This window comes from Arvicola amphibius, chromosome 2, assembly GCF_903992535.2.
Source record: "Arvicola amphibius chromosome 2, mArvAmp1.2, whole genome shotgun sequence".
Taxonomy (NCBI): domain Eukaryota; kingdom Metazoa; phylum Chordata; class Mammalia; order Rodentia; family Cricetidae; genus Arvicola; species Arvicola amphibius.
Genome location: NC_052048.2, coordinates 8684326 through 8707571, shown reverse-complemented (window position 1 = coordinate 8707571; position 23246 = coordinate 8684326). Strand labels below are relative to the sequence as shown.

Here is a 23246-nt window from a genome sequence, read left to right as displayed (position 1 = left end):
AAGTAAACTTTGTCTCATGGCATATATGTTTCTACTGTTGTTTAAGTTTTTATATCTTTGCTGTTCATTAAAAATAAAAGCTAAAGTTCTAGTTTTTGAAAGTTATTATACAATATTTAGGGTAATCAACAAATACAAGTTGTAGTTAGTCACAATAATCATACATGTAGATATGTTAGGTATGTTTTCAAGATCATGTAGGCATGTATTTTAGATAGATAAATGATTTTGAAGCACTTCAAAGATCTACAGAATATGACATATGAAATGTTTTGATAACATAAGGATTTTCATGATGATGAGACACATCTTCTCCTGGTAGCATCAATTTACTTCAGAGACGCTAATAGGCATCAATTCAACTCTGTAGGCAGTTGGGTTTTTTTTTGTAGTGAGATTAGTAATTTTGACAAGAAACGACATTTGCCTTGGCTGCTTGACTGCATGCTCTATAAACTGGACATGACAGACCCATAGGAAAAAGATTGCTGAACTTAGCCAAAACAAGGCAGGACAGTCTTTCAAGATTCCTTCTTTATAGAAATGTCTTCCAAACATTCTGCAAGACACATAGGAAAATGTATGTTGAACTTTTCTGATAAAAGGCATGATAATCTTTTGAGATTCCTCCTTCATGAAAGAATCTGTCAGACATTCTGCAGGACACAAAGGAAAACAATTAATGAATTTTGCTAATACAAGACAGTAAGGTCCTTCAAATTTCCTGCATCACAGAAAAGTCTGCCAGATACTGTAAGATGGTGGACTGAAGAAGGATGCCCCAATGTTACAGAGAAACTTGACTACTGTCCCGGCAGCAAGATGTATGTCCTTTTATTAAGTAACATATCATCCTTCTGGGGCCTTTGATGGAGTTGTAGATTAGTCATAATTATAACTTTCCTCAGTTACAATGAATAAATTAAGTATAAAATTTAGAATCACCAAGATAAGATAGATAACAGAATATTTTATCTAATTTTGCCAAATACAAATTGACTAGATATTGTACCTGTAATTCTTAATACTGTCTTTGTTGTTTATAATCTTGCTATGTTAAAGTTAAAAACCTTCCATTTTAATTGGACAAAAAGTAAGAAATGCTGTGGAATAATCCTTTTGTACACCATAAATATGTTTTATTCTCATTGATTTAAATAAAGAAGTTGAGTTGCTAATAGCTGAACAGAATAGAGATTGGTGGGAGACTGAAGTTAAGAATGAATAAAACAAGAAGGGTGTGAGTCAGAGAAGTCACCAGCAGAAACTGAGGGAGCAGAAGACAAATGCGCTATGCTAATAAAGATGCCACCATGTGACAGAATGTAATTAATGATTATGAGTTAATTTAAAATGTTTGAGTTGGTTAGCAATACACCTGAGCTATTGACTGAGGATTTGTAATTAATATAAGCCTTGGTGTGTTTATTTGGGAGTTTCTGGAAGGACTGAAACTTCCATCTATATAAATGAAACCAGGAAAAATTCAGTTAGGTAAGAACCCTAGGTTTACTGTACTAACAAGAAAAGCAGATGTGACTGCACAGACTCCACAAAAAACCAGAGGACCTAGTGACTGAATTAGAAGTAATGTGGAAGGCAAGATTTGAAACTCAGAAGTAAAATCTGGGAATAAGATGTAGAATCCCAGTTAGTTAAATCTATATTCTTCTTTGAATTAATATGTTGCCTATCTGAAAATTGACTAATATGAACATCCCTAAAGATTTCCATAATGATGATGATTTCATTATGATTAGAGAGAGAATAGAGATGGTATTTCTGGCCTATTCCTTTCTTTATCAATTTTTGATTCATTTTCCCGGAGACTAGAAAGAAGAAGTTTACAAATATGCTAGCAGACATCAATTTTCTTGTAGTTTCTGAGTCACATTATCATATTGTTTTGCATGTCTTTGGAGACACTTTTTATCATGTCCTTCCGGAAAGGAAAAGTGCTAGTAAAGAAATAATAAAAATATATACCTATGAGAAAGACTATCTCTGCAGTTGATTTTCCATATTGCTGTTCCAGGTACTTAGGAAGGAAGACAAATGTTGTGGTAAATGAATTGACCTGAAGCACACTTACAAGGACAAAAAGCACATAAATCGGATTGCAGAAGAGGCTCTTCATGAACGGCAAGAAATCTGAAACAAGAGAGTGTCAAGACCATCAAGATAACCCAGTCATAGTTTTTGTGTCTGGTAAACAGAAATCTGTAGTGTTACACAAAAGCATTTAATAAATCTTTACCCCTCTGGGCTAAATTTCTATGTCATCATTTAAGGAGATTTTGAAAGATAGTAACAAAACTGGCTTTATAAGAATAAGAACCCAATTGTTCCATCAAGCCAAACTATAAGGAGATGAAATCATATCTATAGCCACACCTTTCATTTTTTTCTCTTTCCCTTATATTAATATCCTGCATCTACTAGAAAGTGACTAGTCTGTTCTCTGGAATCTTCAAGGGACCATCTTTGCTGAAGTTTGAGCTCAGATACTGATGGTAACACCCATTGTGGAAGAACAAAGAAGCAAAACACTTAGGAAGACTCCAGGAATCTTGCTGTGACTCGGCCAAACTCAGCATCTCTGCAGCACTTCCAAACAGAACATTTATTAGAGGAATTAGTGATATTTTTAAATTTCTCAAAAAAAGGGTCTTACTGCAAGGAATGCTGACTCACTTGGTGTAGACCTTCCAATGACTTAACCAGAAGCTTTTCCTATTTAACAGGCTGTGACTCAAGTTTCCAGCTCATTTTTAGTAAATAGATGGAATCTTACATAGATAATTTCACTGAACTCCAGATTTAATAATCTATTTTCTTTTCTTCATGTTTTCTAACTGCATTTCCTAATTTTATAATATCCTTAATAAATTGTCTAAAGTTTTTAGAGAGCAAAATATCAAAAAAATAATTTAGAACAATAGATAGAGCAAATAGTGACAAAATCTTTATCAATGTGAGGGTTGCAACCAGAACTCCCAGAAACTTTTGAACTCACCCATGTTTGCGGGCATCCCTGTTCTCCTAAATGAGTCTCCACATTACATATTGATTTTTCTGTATGTTTTATACTAAGCTAAATTCTTTTCTAGTTTTGAATATCAGGTTGACCTAGCAGACCACACAATCACACATAACAACCAGTATTATCCCTTTGAGGAGAATCATTAACATCACCACAATTCTAAGAGTATTTAAGCCTCAAAATTTGTCCTGGTAGGCTGACTGAGAAGCCAAGAACAATGTCACTGGGTTTTGATCCTACCGAATGTACTGGCTTTTGGGGAGCCTAGTCTGTTTAGATGCGCACCTTCCTGGACCTAGATGGAGTGGGTTAGACCTTGGACTTCCTGCAGGGCAGGTAACCCTGACTGCTCCTTGGACTGGAAAGGGAGGGGGGCAATTAAGGAGGGGGAGAGAATTGGGAGGTGGGGAGGAGGTGGAAATTTTTAAAAATAAAAATAAATAAAAAAAATTGTCCTGGTATGACTGTCTGCCAAGTTATGGTTAACAGTGTATAAGGTAGATGTGTGTTATTCAATGCATGATGGTTTTAAAAGTTATGAGTGATGGGAAAATAGATACATCATTGATAAAGTTTTCCTCACAGTACTCTGGACCAGAATAGCACAGAAACCCAAGAAGATAATGCGATTTTCTGCTCATTTTACAGGTAAATAAATAGGCCTTACTATTTTCCAACTATAAACTTTCAAAATTTCAGAACCCAAGCCCTGCTCCCCACACAATTGTGAAGTTGTGCTAAGGTTTAATAATAAGTAGTCTTTAGCCTCTAGACTCTAGGCCCCAAGGCAAAACCCTGGGCTCCTTCCACACCTTACTCAGCCATACCTCCTGCAGGTAGGCTGCTTCAGAAACCCTCATCAAACCCAGTTATCTCCAAGTTCCACTCTACTCCCAAACCCACCCAACAACCATGACCTCAGTGGCTCTCTGAGACACTGACATTGACTGTACAAAGCAGATCAAGAGCAGCTCCCTGACACAGAAAAACTGCAACAATCAGTCCAAGACAGCATCCCAGAGACACAGACACCACCTACAAGGACTGAACCAAGAGGCAAAGATACTGCCTCAATCAATTACAGAAAGAGATGGATAGGCACCAATGCAAGAATATATTCAAAAATCTAAAGAGTAATATAGCAACAACAAATCCTAGTATCCTGACACAGAAGAAACAAAAATATAACTTTATGAAGATGGTAGAGACTCATAAAGAGGAAATGAAAAAATTCCTTAAAAATATGGAGGAAAAGACAAGCAAAAATTGGTAGAAATCAATAAATCTCTTAAAGAAAACCAAGAAAAAAATTAAACAGGTGTAGTGAACAGTTTAATACTCAAAAATTGAAATAGTGGCAATAAAACACAAGCTGAGGTAATTCTGGAAACAAAAAAATCTGGGTAACTGAACAAGAGCTACAGATACAGCAAAACCAAAAAATACAAAGGATGGAAGAGAAAATCTCAGGAGCTGAAGATACAATACATGAAATAGATTCATCAGTCAAAAAATATAAATTCAACAATTTTCTTTAACATAAAACATACAGAAAATATGGAACACAATGAAAATATCAAACCTAAGAATAATAGAGATAGAGGAAGGAGAAGTACTCCAGCTCAAAAACACAGAAAATTTATTCAACAAAATTATAGAAAAAAAAACTTTCCCAATCTAAAGAAGGATATGCCTATTAAGGTGCAGAAAGCTTACAGAATACCAAATAGACTGGATAAGAAGTACCATTGCCATATAATAATCAAAACACTAAACTTACAGAATAAAGAGAGAATATTAAGACCTGCAAGGGAAAAGGTGAAGTAACATATAAAGGCAGACCTATCAGAATTAAACCCAATTCCTAATGGAAACTCAGGAAGCCAGAATGTCCTGGACAGATGTGCTGAAGACACCAAGAAACCATGGGTTCAACCCCAGACTATTATACTCTGCAAAGCTTTCAATCACCATTGATGGAAAGAAAACAAGATATTCTATGACAAAACTAGATTTAAACAACACCTATCCACAAATCCAGCCTTACAGAAAATACTTTAAGAAAAACCCCATCAAAAAGAATTTAGCTGTATTCACAAAAACACAGGCAACAAGTGATCTCACACCAACAAATCCCCAAAAAGGGAAACACACAAATACTACCAATGAAAAATATAAAATGAACAATCACTGTTCATTAATATCTGTTAATATCAATGGACTAAATTCACACATAAAAAACATAGACTAACAGAATAGATACAAAACAGGACCCATCCTTCTGCTGCATACAAGAAATATGCCTCAACCTCAAAAACAGACATTACCTTAGAGTAAAGGGTTGGAAAATGAATTTCCAATGGAACAGAATTAAGAAACAAGCTTGTGTAGCTATCCTAATATTTAAAAAAATAGACTTAAAACTAAAAGCAATAAAAAGAGATGGAGAAAGATACTACATACTCATCACAGGAAATCCATCAAGATTAAGTCTCAATTATGAATATCTATGCCCCAATTACAAGAGCACCCACATATGTAAAAAAATCTTTACTAAAACTTAAATTGCACATCAAACCCCACATACTAATAGTAGAGGACTTCAACACCCCACTCTCACCAATGGGCATGTCTGCCAGATGGAAACTTAACAGATAATAAGAGAACTAATAGAAGTCATTATTCAAATGGACTTCACAGACATCTACAGCACATTTAACCCAAACACAAAAGAGTATACTTTCTTCTTAACACCTCATGTAACCTTCTCTAAAATTGACCACATGGTCAGTAACAAAGCAAACATCAACAGATACAAAATAATTGGAATAACCTCCTATATCTTATCAGATCACCATGGCTTAATGTCAGAATTCAACAACAACACTAATTTCAGAAAGCCTACAGATTTGTTGAAAGTGAACAATGCTCAACTAAATCAACCCCAGGGAAAGAAAGAAATTAAAGACTTCCTAGAATTCAACAAAAATGAATACACAACATACCCAAACCCATGGGACACTATAAAAGCAGTGCTAAGAGGAAAGTTCATTGCACTCAGTGCTTACATAAAGAAAGAGAAGCAATCTCATACTAGTGACTTAACACCACACTTGGTTGCTATGTAACAAAAAGAAGCAGTCTCACCCAGGAGGAGTAAAATGACAAGAAATAATAAAAATTGAGGGCTGAAATCTATAAAATAGAAACAAAAAAATATAAAAAAAATCAATGAAACAAAGAACTGGTTTAAAAAATCAACAAAATAGACAAACCTTTATCCAAATGAACCAAAAGGCAGAGAAAGAATATCAAAATTTTAAAAAATCAGAAATAAAAAGGGGATATAACAACAGACACTGAGGAAATCCAGAAAATCATTAGGTCATAATTTGAAATCCTATATTCAACAAAATTGGAAAAATAAAGAAGAAATTGATTATTTTCTGGATAGATACTACAAATCAAGGACACATAAACAATTTAAATAGACCTATATCTCCTAAAGAAATAGAAGCTCTCATCAAAACTCTTTCTCCATCCCAATCCCCTAAAATCCAAGGGATGGTTGGTTAAAATGTAGAATTCTGTCAGAACATCAATGAAGATCTAATAACTATACTCCTCAAATTGTTCTACACAATAGAAACAAAAGGAACATTACAAAACACTTTCATAGAAGGCTACAGTTACCCTGATACCTATGCCACACTCAATAAGAAAGAGAATTACATACCAATCTCCCTCATGAACAATGATGCAAAAACGCTCAAGAAGATACTGGCAAACTGAACCCTAAAACACATCAAAAATCATGCCAATGATCAAGGTGGCTTCATCCCAGAGATGCAGGGATGGTTTGACATACAAAGATCTGTCAATGTAATCCACCACATAAATAAATTTAAAGGTAAAAATAATCATCTCATTAGATACTGAAAAAACCTTTGACAAAATCCAACAACCCTTCATGATAAAGGCCTTGGAGAAATCAGGGATACAAGGAACTTACCTAACATAATAAAAACAATATACAGCAAGTCGACAGCTAACATCAAATTGAATGGAAAGAAATTCAAAGTGATTACACTAAAATCAGGAATAAGACAAAGCTGTCCACTCTCTCCTTATTTATTCAATATAGTACTTGAAGTTTTAGCTAGAGCAATTAGACAACAAAAAGAGATCAAGGAAATACAAATTAGAAAGGAAGAAGTCAAACTTTCATCATTTGCAGGTGATAGAATAGTAGACATAAATCACCACAAAAATACAACCTGTAACTCCTACAACTGACAAATACCATCAGTAATGTAGCAGAATACCTGCAAATTCAAATAATCAGTATTGCTCTTATATACAAATGACAAATAAAATGACCTGAGAAAGTAATGAGAGACACATCACCCTTTAAAATAGCCACAACTAACAAAAAATTTCATGGGTAATGCTAAACAAAGAACAGAAAGATCTGTATGAAAAAAACTTTAAATATCTAAAGAAAGAAACTTAAGAAGATATCAGAAAATGGAAAGATCTTCCATGCTCTTGGATAGGAGATCAACCTAATAAAAATGACAATCTTACCAAAAGAAACCTACAGATTCAATTCAATCCCCATCAAAATCCCAACACACTTCTTCACATAACTTGAAAATAAACAATATTCAACCTCTTATGGAAATCCAACAAAGCCAGGATAGCCAAAACAATCCTTTACAGGAAAAAACTTCTAGAGGCATCATCATCCCTGACTTCAAGCTCTACTATAGAGCTATAGTAATAAAAACAGCTTGGTATTGGCATAAAAACAGGCAAGAGTACCAATGGAATCTAATTAACGACCTGGATATTAATCCACACACTTATGAACACCTGATTTTTGATCAAAGAAGCTAAATTTGTACAATGGAAAAAAGAAAACATCAACAAATGATGCTGGCACAACTGGATGTTGACATGTAGGATGCAAGTAAATCCATATCTACTCCATGCACAAAACACAATTCTAAATGGATCAAATGCCTCAACATAAACCCATCCCCACTGAACCTCACATAATAAAAACAGGGAAATAGCTTTGATTGCATGGGCATAGGAGACCACTTCCTAATACCAACATCAGCAGTGCAGATACTGAGAGCAACAATTAATAAATGGGACCTCCTGAAACAGTAGTTTCTCAAAGGCAAAGGACACAGTAAAAAAAGCCAAACCAGCAGCCTACAGAATGAGAAAAAATCTTCACCAAGGAATTGCTCAACATCCTTAGCCATCTGGGAAATGCAAATCAAAACGACTCTTATAATACAACCTTATACCAGTCAAAGTGGCTAAAATCAAAAAGACCGATGTTAGCTTATGTTGTAGAGGATATGGAGTAAGGGGTATACTTTCCATTGCTTCTGCAAATGCAAATTTGTACAACCACTTTGGAATTCAGTATGGCAGTTTCTCAGAAAATTGGGAATCAATCTACCTCAAGACCCACCAATACCACTCTTGAGCATATACCCAAAGGATTCATACTCACACCACAAGGACATTTGTTCAACTGTGTTCACAGCAGCATTATTCATAAGATGCAGAATCTGGAAACAACCTAGATGTCCCTCAATCATAGAATGGATAAAGAAAATGTGGTACATTTACACAATGGAGTACTACTCAGCAATAGAAAACAATAACATCTTGAAATTTCAGGTAAATGGATGAAACTAGAAAAAAAATTAAACTGTTTACCTCATTCAGGTAACCCAGATCCATAAAGACAAATGTGGTGTGTACTCACTCATAAGTGGATATTAGATGTAGAGAAAAGGAAAACAAACCTATAGTCCATTACCCCAGAGAAACTAAATAACAAGAGAACCCTAAGAGAGACATACATGAATACCCCTAGGGAAAATAGACAGGATCTCCTGTGGAAATTGATGAGATCTCCTGGGTAAACTGGGAGGGGCAGTAGAGGAGATCAGATGAGGGATGAGAACATAAAGGAAGGGGATGGTTGAGTTGGGGAAAGGGTGGATAGGGAACAAAATGAAAGAGGATGGGGAGGTAGAAGGACAAAGGGGAAGAGGAGAATCTGAGGGACTGGAATGGTCGAAAAGGGGGCCAGAGAGGTAAAGCAAGGAGAGATGTCTTGATTGAGGAAGCCTCTAGCAAGAATCCTAGCAGTAGGGAAATCCCCAGGAATTCATATGGTTGACCTCAGCTAAGACCCTAAGCAATAGTGGAGAGGGTGCCTTAACTGGCTTTCTTCTGTAATTAGATTGATGATTATCTTAATTATAATCATAGAACTCTCATCCAGCAACTGATGTAAGAAGATGCAGGATTCCACAGTGAAGCACTGGGCTGAGCTCTGAGAGTCCAGTTGCAGAGATGGATGAGCGATAATATGAGCAAAGAGGTCAAGACCAGAAACAGCTTACTTGAGCTAGTGGGAACTCACTGACTCTGGACTGGCAGTGGGGGAACCTGCATAGCACCAAAGTAGGTCCTCTGAATGTGGGTAACAATTGTATGGCTTGGGCAGTCTGTGAGGCCACTGGTAGTGGGACCAGGATATATCCCTAGTGCTTGCACTGAATTTTTGGAATCCATTCTCTATGGAGGGATACCTCGGTCAAACTAGATATAGGATGAAGGGCCTTGTTCCTGCCTCAAAGTGATCACCTTTGTTGATTATGCATAGAGAGCCTGACCCTCTCTGAGAAGTGAATGGGGGTAGAGTAGAAAAATGGTCAGGGGTAGAGGAGGAGAGGAGGGATTGGGAACTGGGATTGGTATGTAAAATAAGAAAGACTGATTCACACATACATACATACAAACATAAATACATGCATGCATACATATATACACACATATACATACATACATACATACATACATACATACAGGAATGGGCAGTCTTGACCACTCAGCTTCTCACAGATGCACCACTCCTCTGCACGAGAGGTTAATAACATTCCTACTTGATTTACAGCAGTCTGCTCCTTAGGGAACAGTTCTCCTTTAAACTATCATACACCTCAAATACAGAACATTATGCCACCTCTCAGGTTTTCTCCTCCAATATTAACTTCAATCATGCTCACAGCTAAACTGACATTTTTCTTATCAATCTACATTGTTATCTTAGGACAGGTAATTCTCTCTCATTATCATTACCTTGAATTTCTGGTTGTTTTTTTTTTTCTAACTTGGAACAATATTTTCTATAAAATAGACATTTCAAAACAGGTGAGAAAATATATTTGCTCATTGAGTGTCCAGACTGATGAATTTTCCATAAAGTCTAATCTAAGGTGCACTCTTTATAAATTATGTGAGCTGTAATTCAAGCAGTAACTTGGGAAGAAGTTTAAGGCATCTGAGTAGGGACCCTTAGTGACAAACCACCTTAACTCAACACAGCAGACACATGCTCCACTACCTGCAGACCCATCTAAACCAAATACAAGGGTTAAGATTTGTCTGTTTGCCTTTAGTGATTCCATGTTTTTCCTTTTTGGCTTTTCCTTGGTGTTTCTCTTCTTTGTTGCTGTTAGTCACATCTGCATTATCCTCTAGTCCTTCCTTTGGGAGCGTTTTGGGAAGAAAGAAAAAGGGGATGCTGGTCAGGACATTCACTCCTGCACAGATCAAAAAGCCGACCCACCAAGCACCAACCCAGCGCGTATCAGTGGGAGTTATGGTCAGGTCATCTGTGGAGAAATACAGATATTTTGTTAGCTTGATTCATTTTTTCTGGTATAAATGGTAGAAAATTGTTAAGAATCATAATCCCATCTAAATACCACATTCATGTATTGTTTGTAAATTATTCACATTTGTTCTTGTTGATATTATTTACTAAAATCTCTGCCTCTACTCCTAAATGTTATGATTACAGATATCTTTCACCCCTTTGGGCAAATTCAGACCTGCAGAAAAACTATCTGAGTTTGATCAATTGGGTGGAGATAAAATTATCTAAGAAAGAAAGGTTCTGGATTTCTATAAAATGTAGTAGTTAAAACTTTATTTCAAAATGGCATAAAGATGATTTGAGACATTTAAGGAACCAATTTTAACCAGACGTGTTCATCTCTCAAAGCCTCACATTGAGTGAGAAAGGGGAGTGGAGACTAAGTGACTGAGAGTTAGTGCTGCTCTTGCAGAGGCTCTGGGTTCTATTCCTAGCACACTCAAAGAAACTTACTATTGCCTGTAATTGTGATTTTACAACATCTGAAACTCTCTTCCAAACTCAATAAGTACCCACAGACATAGCACACAGATATACACATGTACAAAAATTAAGGTAATAAAATATCACATGATACCCAAATACTTTTGTTGTGTATATTCATTAAGAAAATTAACCACTTTAATCTAGACATATGTGTTGATATGTTGCCAGAGGCCATGTCATAAGTGCAGCAGACAGAAATGAATCTTATGTAATATACCTAAGAGGATGTCAAAGCTACCTGGGTACATTCTGGAGAGGCAGAGCCCCTGGAGAATTGTTTCCAGAATACCACTTATATTTTCTGTATATCATTGTTTGCTGCTGCCATGTTTCTGCTATATTGGCATAGTATAATTTGTATGATGGGATCTCACTGAAACTAGTATACTGTGATTATTTCTTGAAAAAAAATCCCACTCCTCACTGGACAATTTCTTTGTAGATTGTAATAAAGATGATTTTCAAAAGAGTAATGGTGCTTAGTTCAATCAATGATTTAATTGGACTTTCTGAGTTAGCGTAAAAGATGAAGGTAGTTAGGACTATTAGTAAAGATGTTTAGGGACATGATTTAAGTTATTCTGCCAGCTGGTCCAATAAAACATACAAAAAGGGCAAAAATAGTCTAGTAGCTACCTTGCTTTTTGTTAGATAAGAGATTTTCAGAGGATGGAAAATAAGATCAGGAAAGTTTCATGAATTATAGACTCATGTATTCTTTCTGTGTAAAAACAGATGATTAAAGAAAATAATTATATTCCTGCACCAAAGGTTAGGCCTGAGTTTCTTGGTAATATAAGTTACAGAATTAATCACAGGCCCAATATGCAACTTAAAAAGACAAAGGTATAAAAAAAATTATTGACCCTATTATGTATAAAGAAAAATAGTTTAGCTGACATCTCATTTAAAGTTTCTCCAGAGTAGAATTAAAAATGAATATTTACTACACTGAATCTACACACAGGGGCCTGACAGTACAAAAGGACTAGCTGAAATATGTTTAACTTGCTTAAATGTTTGTTATTCCATAATAAAAATGTCATTGCTTTGGGGTGAAGATGTTCTGGTAGGAAAATTAATACAAAGAAAATTGTTTAGTTGTGGGCTTCTAAGGAAACAACTAACTCATGATCTTAATAGAATTTGTTTTTAAAAAATATGTTACATGTGGCTAGTGAGGTAATCATTCCTTGCATAGATATCCTTTTTATTATGAGGTATAAAATGGATAACAAAAACATAAGACATAGGAGAAGGGGACACGTAGAAGGAAAAGCATCAGGAAAGAGAAGGAAAACATGAGGGAAGAAGCAAAGTGTAACAGAAAGAAAGATGCAGCAGAAGAACAATTGGAAGAGGAAGTAAAAGAAAAATGATGGGGTAAAAGAACCAAACAGACATAAAACTGAGTAAGAACAACCAGGAGAGAGAAAAACAAAGAACTAAGCTTTGGCCCTCAGATAAAGGGCCCATGAGTGTCTGTGCATATGTCCAGTAGTTCACAGTTTCTCTAACTTTCTGGGGGCTAGGCACCTTGTGGCAATATATTTTCTAGCAGTTAATGAATCTGCTACATAAAACCTTTTAAATTGTTGCTTATGACATAACAGAAAGATATCTTTCATTATCCACAGTGACTGTCTCATTGAGAAAAATCTATGTGAGTAAATCCTCTGATACCAAAGGTGTGGCTGCATTGTGGTGGGAGGATGGTGAATTCTTGATCAGACAGTGACATTTTATCCTTATTCTGCTCTTCTTAGGTCTGAAGTCTATAAGCAGTGATAATATGCCTAACTAAGGATCAAAGGAAGCAGCAGTATTGCAATCTGGGGCAGTCTCCTACACTCTGGAGACTATACTATATAAATAAAATGTATTTTACCTGTATTCACAGACCCAATGTCTACATAGATGTTTGCACAGAAAGATGCCAACAAAAGTCCAATCAAAGGGCCAAAGATCTTTCCTGATTCTAAAATCCCTGCAAGTAAAAAAAAAAAAAGATAGGAAGTTATACAACCAGACAAAAAGTTTGCTTGCACAATAAAAAAAGCCTTGAGATTGAATTCTTTTTAATATTAGATTACTTTTACTTGCTTTGCAAAGTTTGGTATCAAATCTTGAAAACATGGTAAGTGCTTTGGGACAATGGTCTTGTACCCTGTAAAGATTTGTCATTGGATTGCCTTAATGAAGCACTGATTGACCAGTAGCCAGGCAGGAAGTACAGGTGAGGCAAAAGGGCAGGAAATATAGGCAGAATAACCAGATTAGGAGAATTCTGGGAAGATGAAAGGCTCAGTCTTCAGTCATCACCTAGACACAGGAAGCAAGATGAGAATGCCTCACTGATAAAATGTACCAAGCCCCATGACTAACACAGACAAGAATTATGGGGTAATTTAGGATGTAAGACTAGGTTAATAAGAACACTGAGCTAATAGGCCAATCAGTTTATAATTAATGTAAGCCTCTGCGTGTTTCTTTGGGACTGAATGGCTGCAGAACTGGGCAGGATTGATGATATGGGAGTCCCCTCTGTGTGTTGCTTGTACTGGTTAATGAATAAAGAGAGCTGCTTTGGCCTGATAGGGCAGAAATTAGGTAGGTGTAGAAGATAGAACTGAATTCTGGGAGGAAGAAAGCAGAAAGAAAGAGGCCATGGATGCTCTACCTTAGACAAAAACTTGTTAGAATCTCTTCCAGTAAGCCACTGCCATGTGGCAATATACAGATTAATAGACATGGGTTAAATCAAGATGTGAGATTTAGCCAATAAGAGGCTAGAGCAAATGAGCCAAGCAGTGTGTCAATTAATACAATTTCTTTGTGATTATTTTGGGGCTAAGCTAGCCGGGCAGCTGGGACAAACAAGCAGCTTCTCCCTACAAAAGATAGAAACCTCTGTGAACAAGTGGTGACAATGGGGACAACTACATCCACATAAAACCTTAGAGAAATTGGAAAGTAATTCTACACACAAAAGAACATGGTTAAACATGGCTTCTTTGTAGCAACATTTTCTCGGGTGGGCTCTGTTTGCTAGAGCCAAGCACATCTCATTCAAAAGAGGCTTCTTGACTCAGCTCTAGCTGCAAAAACTTTGTAGTCATTTTAAGAGGCCCCACTACCAATCACTTAAATGGTGTTTATGAATTGCCAACAGTATGCTTTTGGGGGGATGTAAGAGTTAGTTAATAAGAAACCTGAGTTGATAGGCAAACCAATTTATATTTAATGTAAGCCTTTCTGTATTTCTTTAGGAACAAACTGCTACAGAACTTGGCTGGGCAGAAACAGCTGTCAACAGGTAAGTGAGTTATACCCTATTACTTCAGATATTCTTATATATTCAACATATAAAAATTAAGCTTTGTATATATGTTATATGTACATATATAGGTTAAAAGTACATATGTGTGTTGCATGCACAGGCATTGGTTTCTATAATATTGAGAGGGAAGCTCCCATTGTTTCAATATAGAATGTTTCCCAAAAGCTCATCTGTGACAGACTTGTTTTGTAGGGGGCACCACTGGAGTCTAATGGGACCCTACTAAGGCAGGGCATGGCATTGGGTCTTCAGGTCATCTGAAGTATAACCATAGACATTTACTCATTCTGTTTTGCTTCTCCATCTCAGGATTAATGATTTCACTCTACCCATCCTTCCATCATAATGAGCTACCTCATGACAGGCTTCTAAAACACATAATGCAGCAACATAGACCAAAACTTCCAAAGCTGTGAGCCAAATGAATCCTTTCTAATTATCAATCATTATAGCAGGGGTTTATTAAAGTTATAAAATATCTGATTAACACAGAAGTTTTATTACGTAAAACCACATTCCAAATTCTCTTTTCTTCTGAGTTAAGGTAAAAGGCTGTACTATAACACGCAGTCCCATCTAAGTCATGGCATCAGAAAGTGCCTTTTGATGCTTGCATAGCCATGTTTTCAAAGGGACTCTGTGATGGTTATCTTTGATTGTCAACTTGATACAACCTAGAACTCTCTAGAAGAGAGTATTAATGAGATATTGTCTATACTTGGTTTACCTGTGGACATGTCCATAGAAGACTGTCTTAATTAAGTTAATTGATGTGAGAAGACCCAGCCCACTGTGAGTACCACCATTCCCTAGGCAGGGAGTCATCAGTTGTGTAAGAGTGGAAAAAAGAGCTGAGCACAATGATACAAGCAAAGATATAAGCATGCATAGATTTACTATCTCTGCTCTTATTTGTGTGACCAGTGGATTCAAGATCCTGCTATAGTGACTTCTCTGTTGTGATGGAATTATAAGCCAAATATATTATAAGTCCTCTCTCCAAAGTTGCATTTCCTCACAGAAACAGAAATGAAACTAGCACCATCTGAAAAACAATGTGTGTTGTAATGGATTTATTGTAATATAACTTCATTAAAGGCCTTCACTCAAAACTTCCTTCCAAAGAAAGAATGTGTCCTCATAATGACACTTCTCTTAGATGCTTTCCTAATCATCTTTTTTTCCTTAATATTATTTTCATTTTCTTTGTCCCTTTCAATGTCACCTGGTTTCTTTGATTCCACCAACAGCATCTTCCAACTTTTCTGAGCCATCCCTACTCACAGAAAAACCAGTTATGAACTTCAGCTTCCTTATGTTTCTATAATTTACACTTTGTTTTTCCTCTTTCTCTGTGGTTCGATGGGTTAGTCCTCCTATGTTTGACTGACCTTTCAATACCAAACTCTTCTGCCTTTTGTGTTCTGTCAATCACTCTCTGCTGTTCAATGTCATGTAGTTAATGATTCCTACAAGATCTCTAACCTCCATTATTTCTTCCTGCCCTTCACCATGCTCCACGATTCCTCAACTCTCATTGTGCTCATATGTTTCCTGATTCTAAGAATTTCTTGGTACCAGTGACCTCCAGGAAATATTGGTGAATCTCTAAGGGTTTAGAGATAGTGTGGCAGCATCAGAGGACTGTAGAATCAGCAGATAAGAAGGATCTCCAATGTGAGAAGCTGTTTGTTGAAGCTGCTTGTCAGGAACTGCTGATTAATTCTTCCATTGAACAATTTTATGACCAATAGTGCCATAGCACTCTGTGCATGGTTCTGGAAACCACAGGTATTCAAATCAATAACTCTTTTAAACCATCCCAGAACTTGCTTTGTTACAAATGATACTGAGTCTGATTTTCAAACTTACCAATGTATAAAGGGGAGTTTTCAGATTTAGCAAAATCTTCTATGTAGGAAATTCCCAAGGGCACGATGGGAGTTTCACCAATTCCACGAATAAGATTTCCTACCATTACATATATCCACATTAAGGATTTAATTTCTTTTTCACAGTCTACATTAAAACAAAAGAAAATTGCATGAGCATTTGACAGTCAAGTGTTAATGACAGTTAATTCAAATTTGTCTTTATTTCTTGAGGCCAAAACCCTATGATGACCATCAAGTAACTTATATAGCTATGCTAGCAGTGAATTATTGAGTCACCCCTATTATATATTTTGAAGGAATACTTAGCAATGAAATATAACTGCTATGCTAATTACCACTTTATGGGAGAAATGACTTTACATCTCTTCTCAATTCAGTGTTTAGTGACAACACATTGAATTTACACCAAAAAATTAGCAAGCAGTAAAATCAAAGATTATGCTCACCTCTAGGAACTCAGTTTTCCACCAACTAGCAGACCCAGTTAGTTAATATGTATACTGCATAATTTTTGCCCAACTTTGAGGATGGAAAAGGAAGCACACATAGGCATATGTCTCTAACAATTTATTTTGTATTGGTATAACACAGAGAGAATATTGATGGAAGTTTGAATTCCCCACAGCCTCAATTACTTTGTAGAAAATAAACACTTACTTGATTAGTAAACATATATTTCCCTATAGATCTTAACTTTTACTATCAACATAATACAACAATAATTGGTGAGCACTGGAATAACATAAACAAGGCCAAATGGGCATAAAAGGTCAAAGGTGAAATCATTGACTTCTTATATGTACCTTCCAAGTTTGTTTTAAGCTAATGAACTGTCACTCTGTAGGGAAACTCAACTGGGTGTTTTCAGGGAAGTAGAAAATGTACTCTGTCCTTTGGATTAATCAGTGGAAGCCCATAAGTATTTTAAGCACAACTGGGTCCTGAGGTCTAACTCTTACTTATTCCAAATTAAAGTAAAATCTTTTTCCATCTCTATGTATTCGATTTCTTATCTTTCATAAACATGTTGATTTCTGTCTACAGATCACAGAATGACTATCAACCCTCTTACAGAGCAGAATGAAAAGTGTCAGACATTGGGAGACTCAAGTGATTTCTTGGAGCAATGCATATAGAAGATTTTAACTTATTCACCAAAATGTAAGGAACACAATGGGTGGATTTTTAAAGGTCAGTTCAAAATGCAAAAATGAGCTAGCATTAGGGTTATTATTTCACCTTGCTTTGCTTAGAAACTTTCTGTAGCTCAAAGATCTGAGGTAGCTGCTCTTTGATTCTCAAGTTATTTTGATTTCCACAGACTCCCTGGGAACAGTGACAGTCCAAGCCTTGGAGACTGCTGCAAATTCAAAATCTAGCATAAGAGGGAGAAGTTTTGACCTGAGGTGATCCTGCTGAGACAGTATCAGACTATGTGTCCAGGAAACATGTTGGGTCCTTTAGCATATGTAACTTTAAAAATACTCTTTAAAATGTGTTACCTTAAAGAGCATATGTGTGTGAAGATGCCCAAGAAGGATGGAGGAAGGTACCCAATTCCCCAGAACTAGAATGACAGGGGTTTGGGAAAAATCTGATGACAGTTCTGGGAACAAATCAGGACCTCTGTAAGCATGGTGTGGTTCTCTGAATGAAAATGCCCTCCTTTAGAAGCTAGGATATTAAATACTTAGTCCCCAGTAAGTGGTATTTGGGGAAGTGAAGGAAGAATATCACTGGAGATAGTCATAAAGAGCTTGGAGCCTCACTCTACTTCCAATTTGTTCCATCTCCCTTATATTGACAGTTGAGATGTGATGTCCTAATTTCATGCCCCCACTGCCACTTTCCCTGCCATGACTGATTCTCATTCCTCTGGTGATGTGGGAGTCCCCTCTGTGTGCTGTCATTACCATTAATGAAAAAAAATCTGCCTTGGCCTGTTGATAGGGCAGAACTTAGGTAGGCAGGGAAGATAGAACTGAATGCTGGGAGAAAGAAGGGTGGAGTCAGAGAGACACCATGGAGATGCCAGAGTCAGACATGCCAATAAGCTATTGCCACATGGCAATATACAGCTTAATAGAAACATGGTAAATTAATATAAGAGTTAGCCAATAAGAAGCTAGAGCTAATGGTCCAAGCAGTGTTTTAATGAATATGGTTTTTGTGTGATTATTTCAGTTCTGAGCATGATGGAGGACTCTCATTGGTTAATAAAGAAACTGCCTTGGCTTTTTGATAGGGCAGCATTTAGATAGGTGGAGTAAACAGAACAGAATGCTGGGAAGAAGGGAAGTTCGTCAGTTGCCATGATTCTCCGACCCGAGACAGATGTAGGCTAAGATCCTTCCAGGTAAGCCACCACCTCATGGTGCTACACACATTAATAGAAATGGGTTAATCAAGATGTGATAGTTAGGAAGTAAGGGGCTGGAGATAATGGGCCAGGCAGTATTTAAATGAATACAATTTGTGTGCTGTTATTTCGGGTGTAAAGCTAGCTGTGTGGGAGCCAGCAGGCTGAAAAGCAAGCCTGCTTGCCTCATCACTACAGAATGGTGCCCACGTGGATAACTGAACCCACAGAAATCTTGAGAAAGCTTGGGAAAGAATAGAATAAAGCATGGCTTCTTGGTGTCAGCAATTTTTCAGGTCTGCTCTGCTTGTTAGAGGCAAGCAAACACTCTCATCTAAAAGAGGCTTCCTGACTGAACTTTAGCTGCAAAACCCTGCAGCTATTTTAAGAGGTCCTGCCATGAAACACTTACATAGTGTTGATGAAAAGCCAAACGTGTGTTTTTTGGTTTTCAGCCTTAGCAGGAAAAAAGCTGTGCCATTTTAAAATGATGCCTTTCTGGGCTGTCCTGCCAGGGCAAACTCTGACTCTTTTGGGCAGGCAGTCTGACTGACTGTGGTCTGTGAGCAGAATGCTGCAGCTTGCTTGCTGGCAAGTACCTTGAAATGCCATAGAGTTGTGGCAATAAAAATGGCTACAGCTGGTACCTCTGCCATGAGGCTGGAAATCTAAGGAATGCCAGCCAGCAAAGCCATTGGCTTTAGTCCTACCAATATTGCTTAGTTAATTAAAGACTCATATGATCAGAAAAAGAGAGATATACAGTAAAGAGAGATTCAAAGACAAAGAAAACCCCTAAATGGTTTACAGTGTGTTAAAAAATATATGCAGGCTTGAAAAAGAAAAAAGGTTAAAGTTCTTAAAAGTAAAAAGAAAAAAGAAAAAAGAAAGTAGTTGGGTGTGGTGGTACAAACCTTTAATCCCAACACTTGAGAGGCAGGGGTAGATTGACCTCTGTGACTTCAAGGTATGGTAGCACATGCCTTTAATCCCAATGCCTGGGAGGCAGAGACAGACAGATCTCTGTGAGTTCAAGGTGTTGTAGCACACACCTTTAATCCCAGCTCCAGGGAGGCAGAGACAAGTAAATCTCTGTGAGTTCAAGGTCAGCCTGGTCTACAGAGTTATTCTAGGACAAAGATATACAGAGAACCTGTCTCAAAAAATAAAAGTAAAAATAAACAAAATAGAGGTTAAAATAAAGCCACACAAAGATGGAAAATACACAGAGAATCTTGATACTGTATGTTATTATGCTCTCTTTGAATCGTTTGAATGCTGAGGAAGAAGCAAGAACTGCTAAAAGGTATTTGTTTATAAATGCTGCTGAACTAATCCAAGATATATATATTCAAGATATATATATATACATTGAAAATACTTTGACTTCAAAATTTGGATCTAAGGACATGATGCTTTGGAAAAGTCCTTTTTTATTTTCACAGAGGATGCGACCCTGTTGGTTGCTTCTATCCAAATATGGTATGACAGACCACACCCTCCTGAAAGTTTGCTGTGAACACCCTCAAAAAATTACTTCACTAAACTGCCAACTGAGATGAACCTGGAACACAGGTTATACCATGAAAGATCTGATTAACAGTGCCCCCGTACAGCAGGAAGCAGTTTGGAGAGAAAAAACTGTGCCCATATTCCCAAATATTGCTTATGAATATTCTTTTAGATTTAAAGGGGGCTATGGTATAGATATGAATAATTTGCATTGGTATGGATTTTAAGGTCAATTTTGTTATATGTTTATGTATTTCTGATCTTGATTAAGGTACTGTGATTGTATAGTTTATTTAAAAATGTAATGTATAATTAGGAGGTATAGGTTGTTAATGGATAATCATCAATAATAGTCAAGCTTGTAGTCATGTTAGATTTTCTAGACATATAGAGATATATTTCAGTTAGATAGGCATTCTTCATATCTTCCAAAGACTACAGAATATGACATTTTAAATGTTTTAATAACTTAGGGCTTTTCATGACAATGAGACACATCTGCTCCTGGCAACACCAATGTAGACTTCAAGAGGAATATGGGCATCGAAGAGGCTCCTGATGGAGTTTGATAGCCATTTGGGCAAGAAACTGCTCTTGCCTGGACTGTTGCATTAACTTGACAAAGAAAACCCGCAGAGAGAGGACTGCTAAACTTGCCTAAAGGTGAGATGGTCTTTCAGGATTCCTGATTCATGAAAGAGTCTGCGAGAGATACTGCAGGACACAGCAGATACTGACTGAACTGCCTCTGAAATTTCCTGCTTCACCGAAATGTTGGCTGGAAACTATGGGCCTGTAGGCTGAAGATGGATGCCCCAATGGTACTGAGGAACTTTGGGTGACTGTCCAGGCAGCGAGATGTCTCTGTCATTTCTAGAGTTTGGAAGTTGCTTATTTCTTGTTTTCTTATGTAATATTATATCCTTCTGGAGTCTTTGATGGAGTTGAAGAATAAATAGATAGTTATGGTTTTCCTTAGATATAATAAAAGATAAAATAGATATAAATATTGTAACTGTAATTCTTGCTTGATAACTGTTTTGTTATATGAAATTTTACTATGTTAAAGTTAAAGCCTTTCTTTTTCGTTTAAACAGGTAAAAAGGGAAATGATGGAGGACTCTTTGGTTAATAAAGAAACTGCCTTGGCTTTTTGATGGGGCAGAATTTAGGTAGGTGGAGTAGACAGAACAGAATGCTGGGAAGAAGAGAAGTTCGTCAGTTGCCATGATTCTCCGACTCGAGACAGATGTAGGCTGTAGGCTAAGATCCTTCCCGGTATGCCACCACCTCATGGTGCTACACACATTAATAGAAATGGGTTAATCGAGATGTGATAGTTAGGCAGTATGGGGCTGGAGATAATGGGCCAGGCAGTATTTAAATGAATACAATTTGTGTGCTGTTATTACGCGTGTAAAGCTAGCCGTGTGGGAGCTGGGCAGGATAAAAAGCAAGCCTGCTTGCCTCATTGCTACATGGGCAGCCAGGACAAACTAGCAGCCTTCCTCCTACACTCTAGATTCTTCACCTGTGGGTTGTGACTCTTTTGGGGATGACCCTTTCACATGAGTGAAGACTACTTGATGACAAGGATATACATATGATTCATTACTATAGCAAAATTATACCTATGAAGGAATAACAAAACAATTCTATGGTTTGTAGTCCCCACAATTAAAGTGTTGAAGCATCAGGAAAATTGAAAACTAATGCTTTAGAATCATAAGCACAAATATATTCTTCTGTGTATAAGGTCCCTTGCCCATGGTAGTCTATCAAAGTAAAAGAAAAGTTACTAATACATGCAGTAAATACTTTAATATGACATCTGGCTGTATCTGTGGGGACATTGATAGAGAACAGTCACCATGGCTTTGACATATTCAAATGGATTGATTTGTTAAAAAAGTCATAAGATCTGTTGATAGAGTCATAAGCCTGGTAGTATTGAGAAGGACTGACAGGTAACAGGTGGTGTTAATTAAAGGAATTTGGTCATCATGTTGGTATGGTTACAGAGGTTATATCTCACCAATTCCTTTATCTCTTTTACCATTCTTCCTGCCCACCAAGAAGTGAAGAACAGTGTGAACCAAAGTTCATCTCACCATGATATTCTACACATAAACATGGGGCAAAGTGACCATTGAATGAGCCCTCCAAAACAGTAAGTGAAAACACACTTGTCCTCCCTTGAGTTGTTTGAAATTTTGATCACAGTGGAGTGAAAGTTACTACAACTGAAGGGGAAGCCTAGCCAAAAACCTTGTTTTGTAAGGCGTGTCCCCCTTGGTCTAAAGGCGTGTCCCTCTTAGGCGTGTCCCTCTTAGGCATGTCCCCCTTAGGCTAATATTGACTTATAAAATCTTGCGGGCCTGTGGCCCGCCTGCTCTTTGTTTTCCTGCCCTCCTCGCTGGAACCTTGGATTTGTAAGTTCCCTTTCCTTTCCTTTATTAAAACTGAATTATATATATTAAAGCTTGTCTGGTGAATCATAACTGCCGATCAACCACGCACCTTCATTTGGCGCCCAACGTGGGGCATTTGGGAGCCTTCAGCTCCAGTTCCCACACTGCGTGGCAGGGACTCAGCCTTGGGCTCTTGATTGCTTCAGAGCAGTTTCCCAGACTAGCATGTCCCAGCCCCGCTTGTACGGAGCAAAGGATGTGTGTGTGCAGGTGACTCAGTCCGAGCTCGCTAACCCCTCAGGCAGCACCAATCCCGGCTGAGTTCGGCCTGGGCCCTGACCTGCCGGAGACTAGCGGTTACTGCCGGAGTCCCAGCATTCGAGCTCCGCCGGTACTGCAGACTCGGTTTGGCCGAGCGGTTACTGCCCTCGCCACCTACTGGCA

General features: G+C 37.3%; 1 protein-coding gene across 7 annotated transcripts in view; it reads right to left on the bottom strand.

The window, feature by feature from the left end:
• The window catches only part of LOC119806701 (solute carrier organic anion transporter family member 1A5-like), a 76916-nt gene that overhangs the window by 18116 nt on the left and 35554 nt on the right, over nucleotides 1-23246 (bottom strand). For 6 of the 7 annotated variants that reach the window (XM_038318598.2, XM_038318601.1, XM_038318599.2 and 3 more), the window contains 4 exons: nucleotides 16498-16644; nucleotides 13174-13272; nucleotides 10534-10755; nucleotides 1987-2151 (listed from right to left, as the gene is read on the bottom strand). In XM_038318598.2, the coding sequence (XP_038174526.1) occupies nucleotides 1987-2151; nucleotides 10534-10755; nucleotides 13174-13272; nucleotides 16498-16644 (633 nt within the window). The remainder of the gene's footprint in view (nucleotides 1-1986; nucleotides 2152-10533; nucleotides 10756-13173; nucleotides 13273-16497; nucleotides 16645-23246) is intronic. The other variant, XM_038318600.2, reaches the window with a different exon arrangement.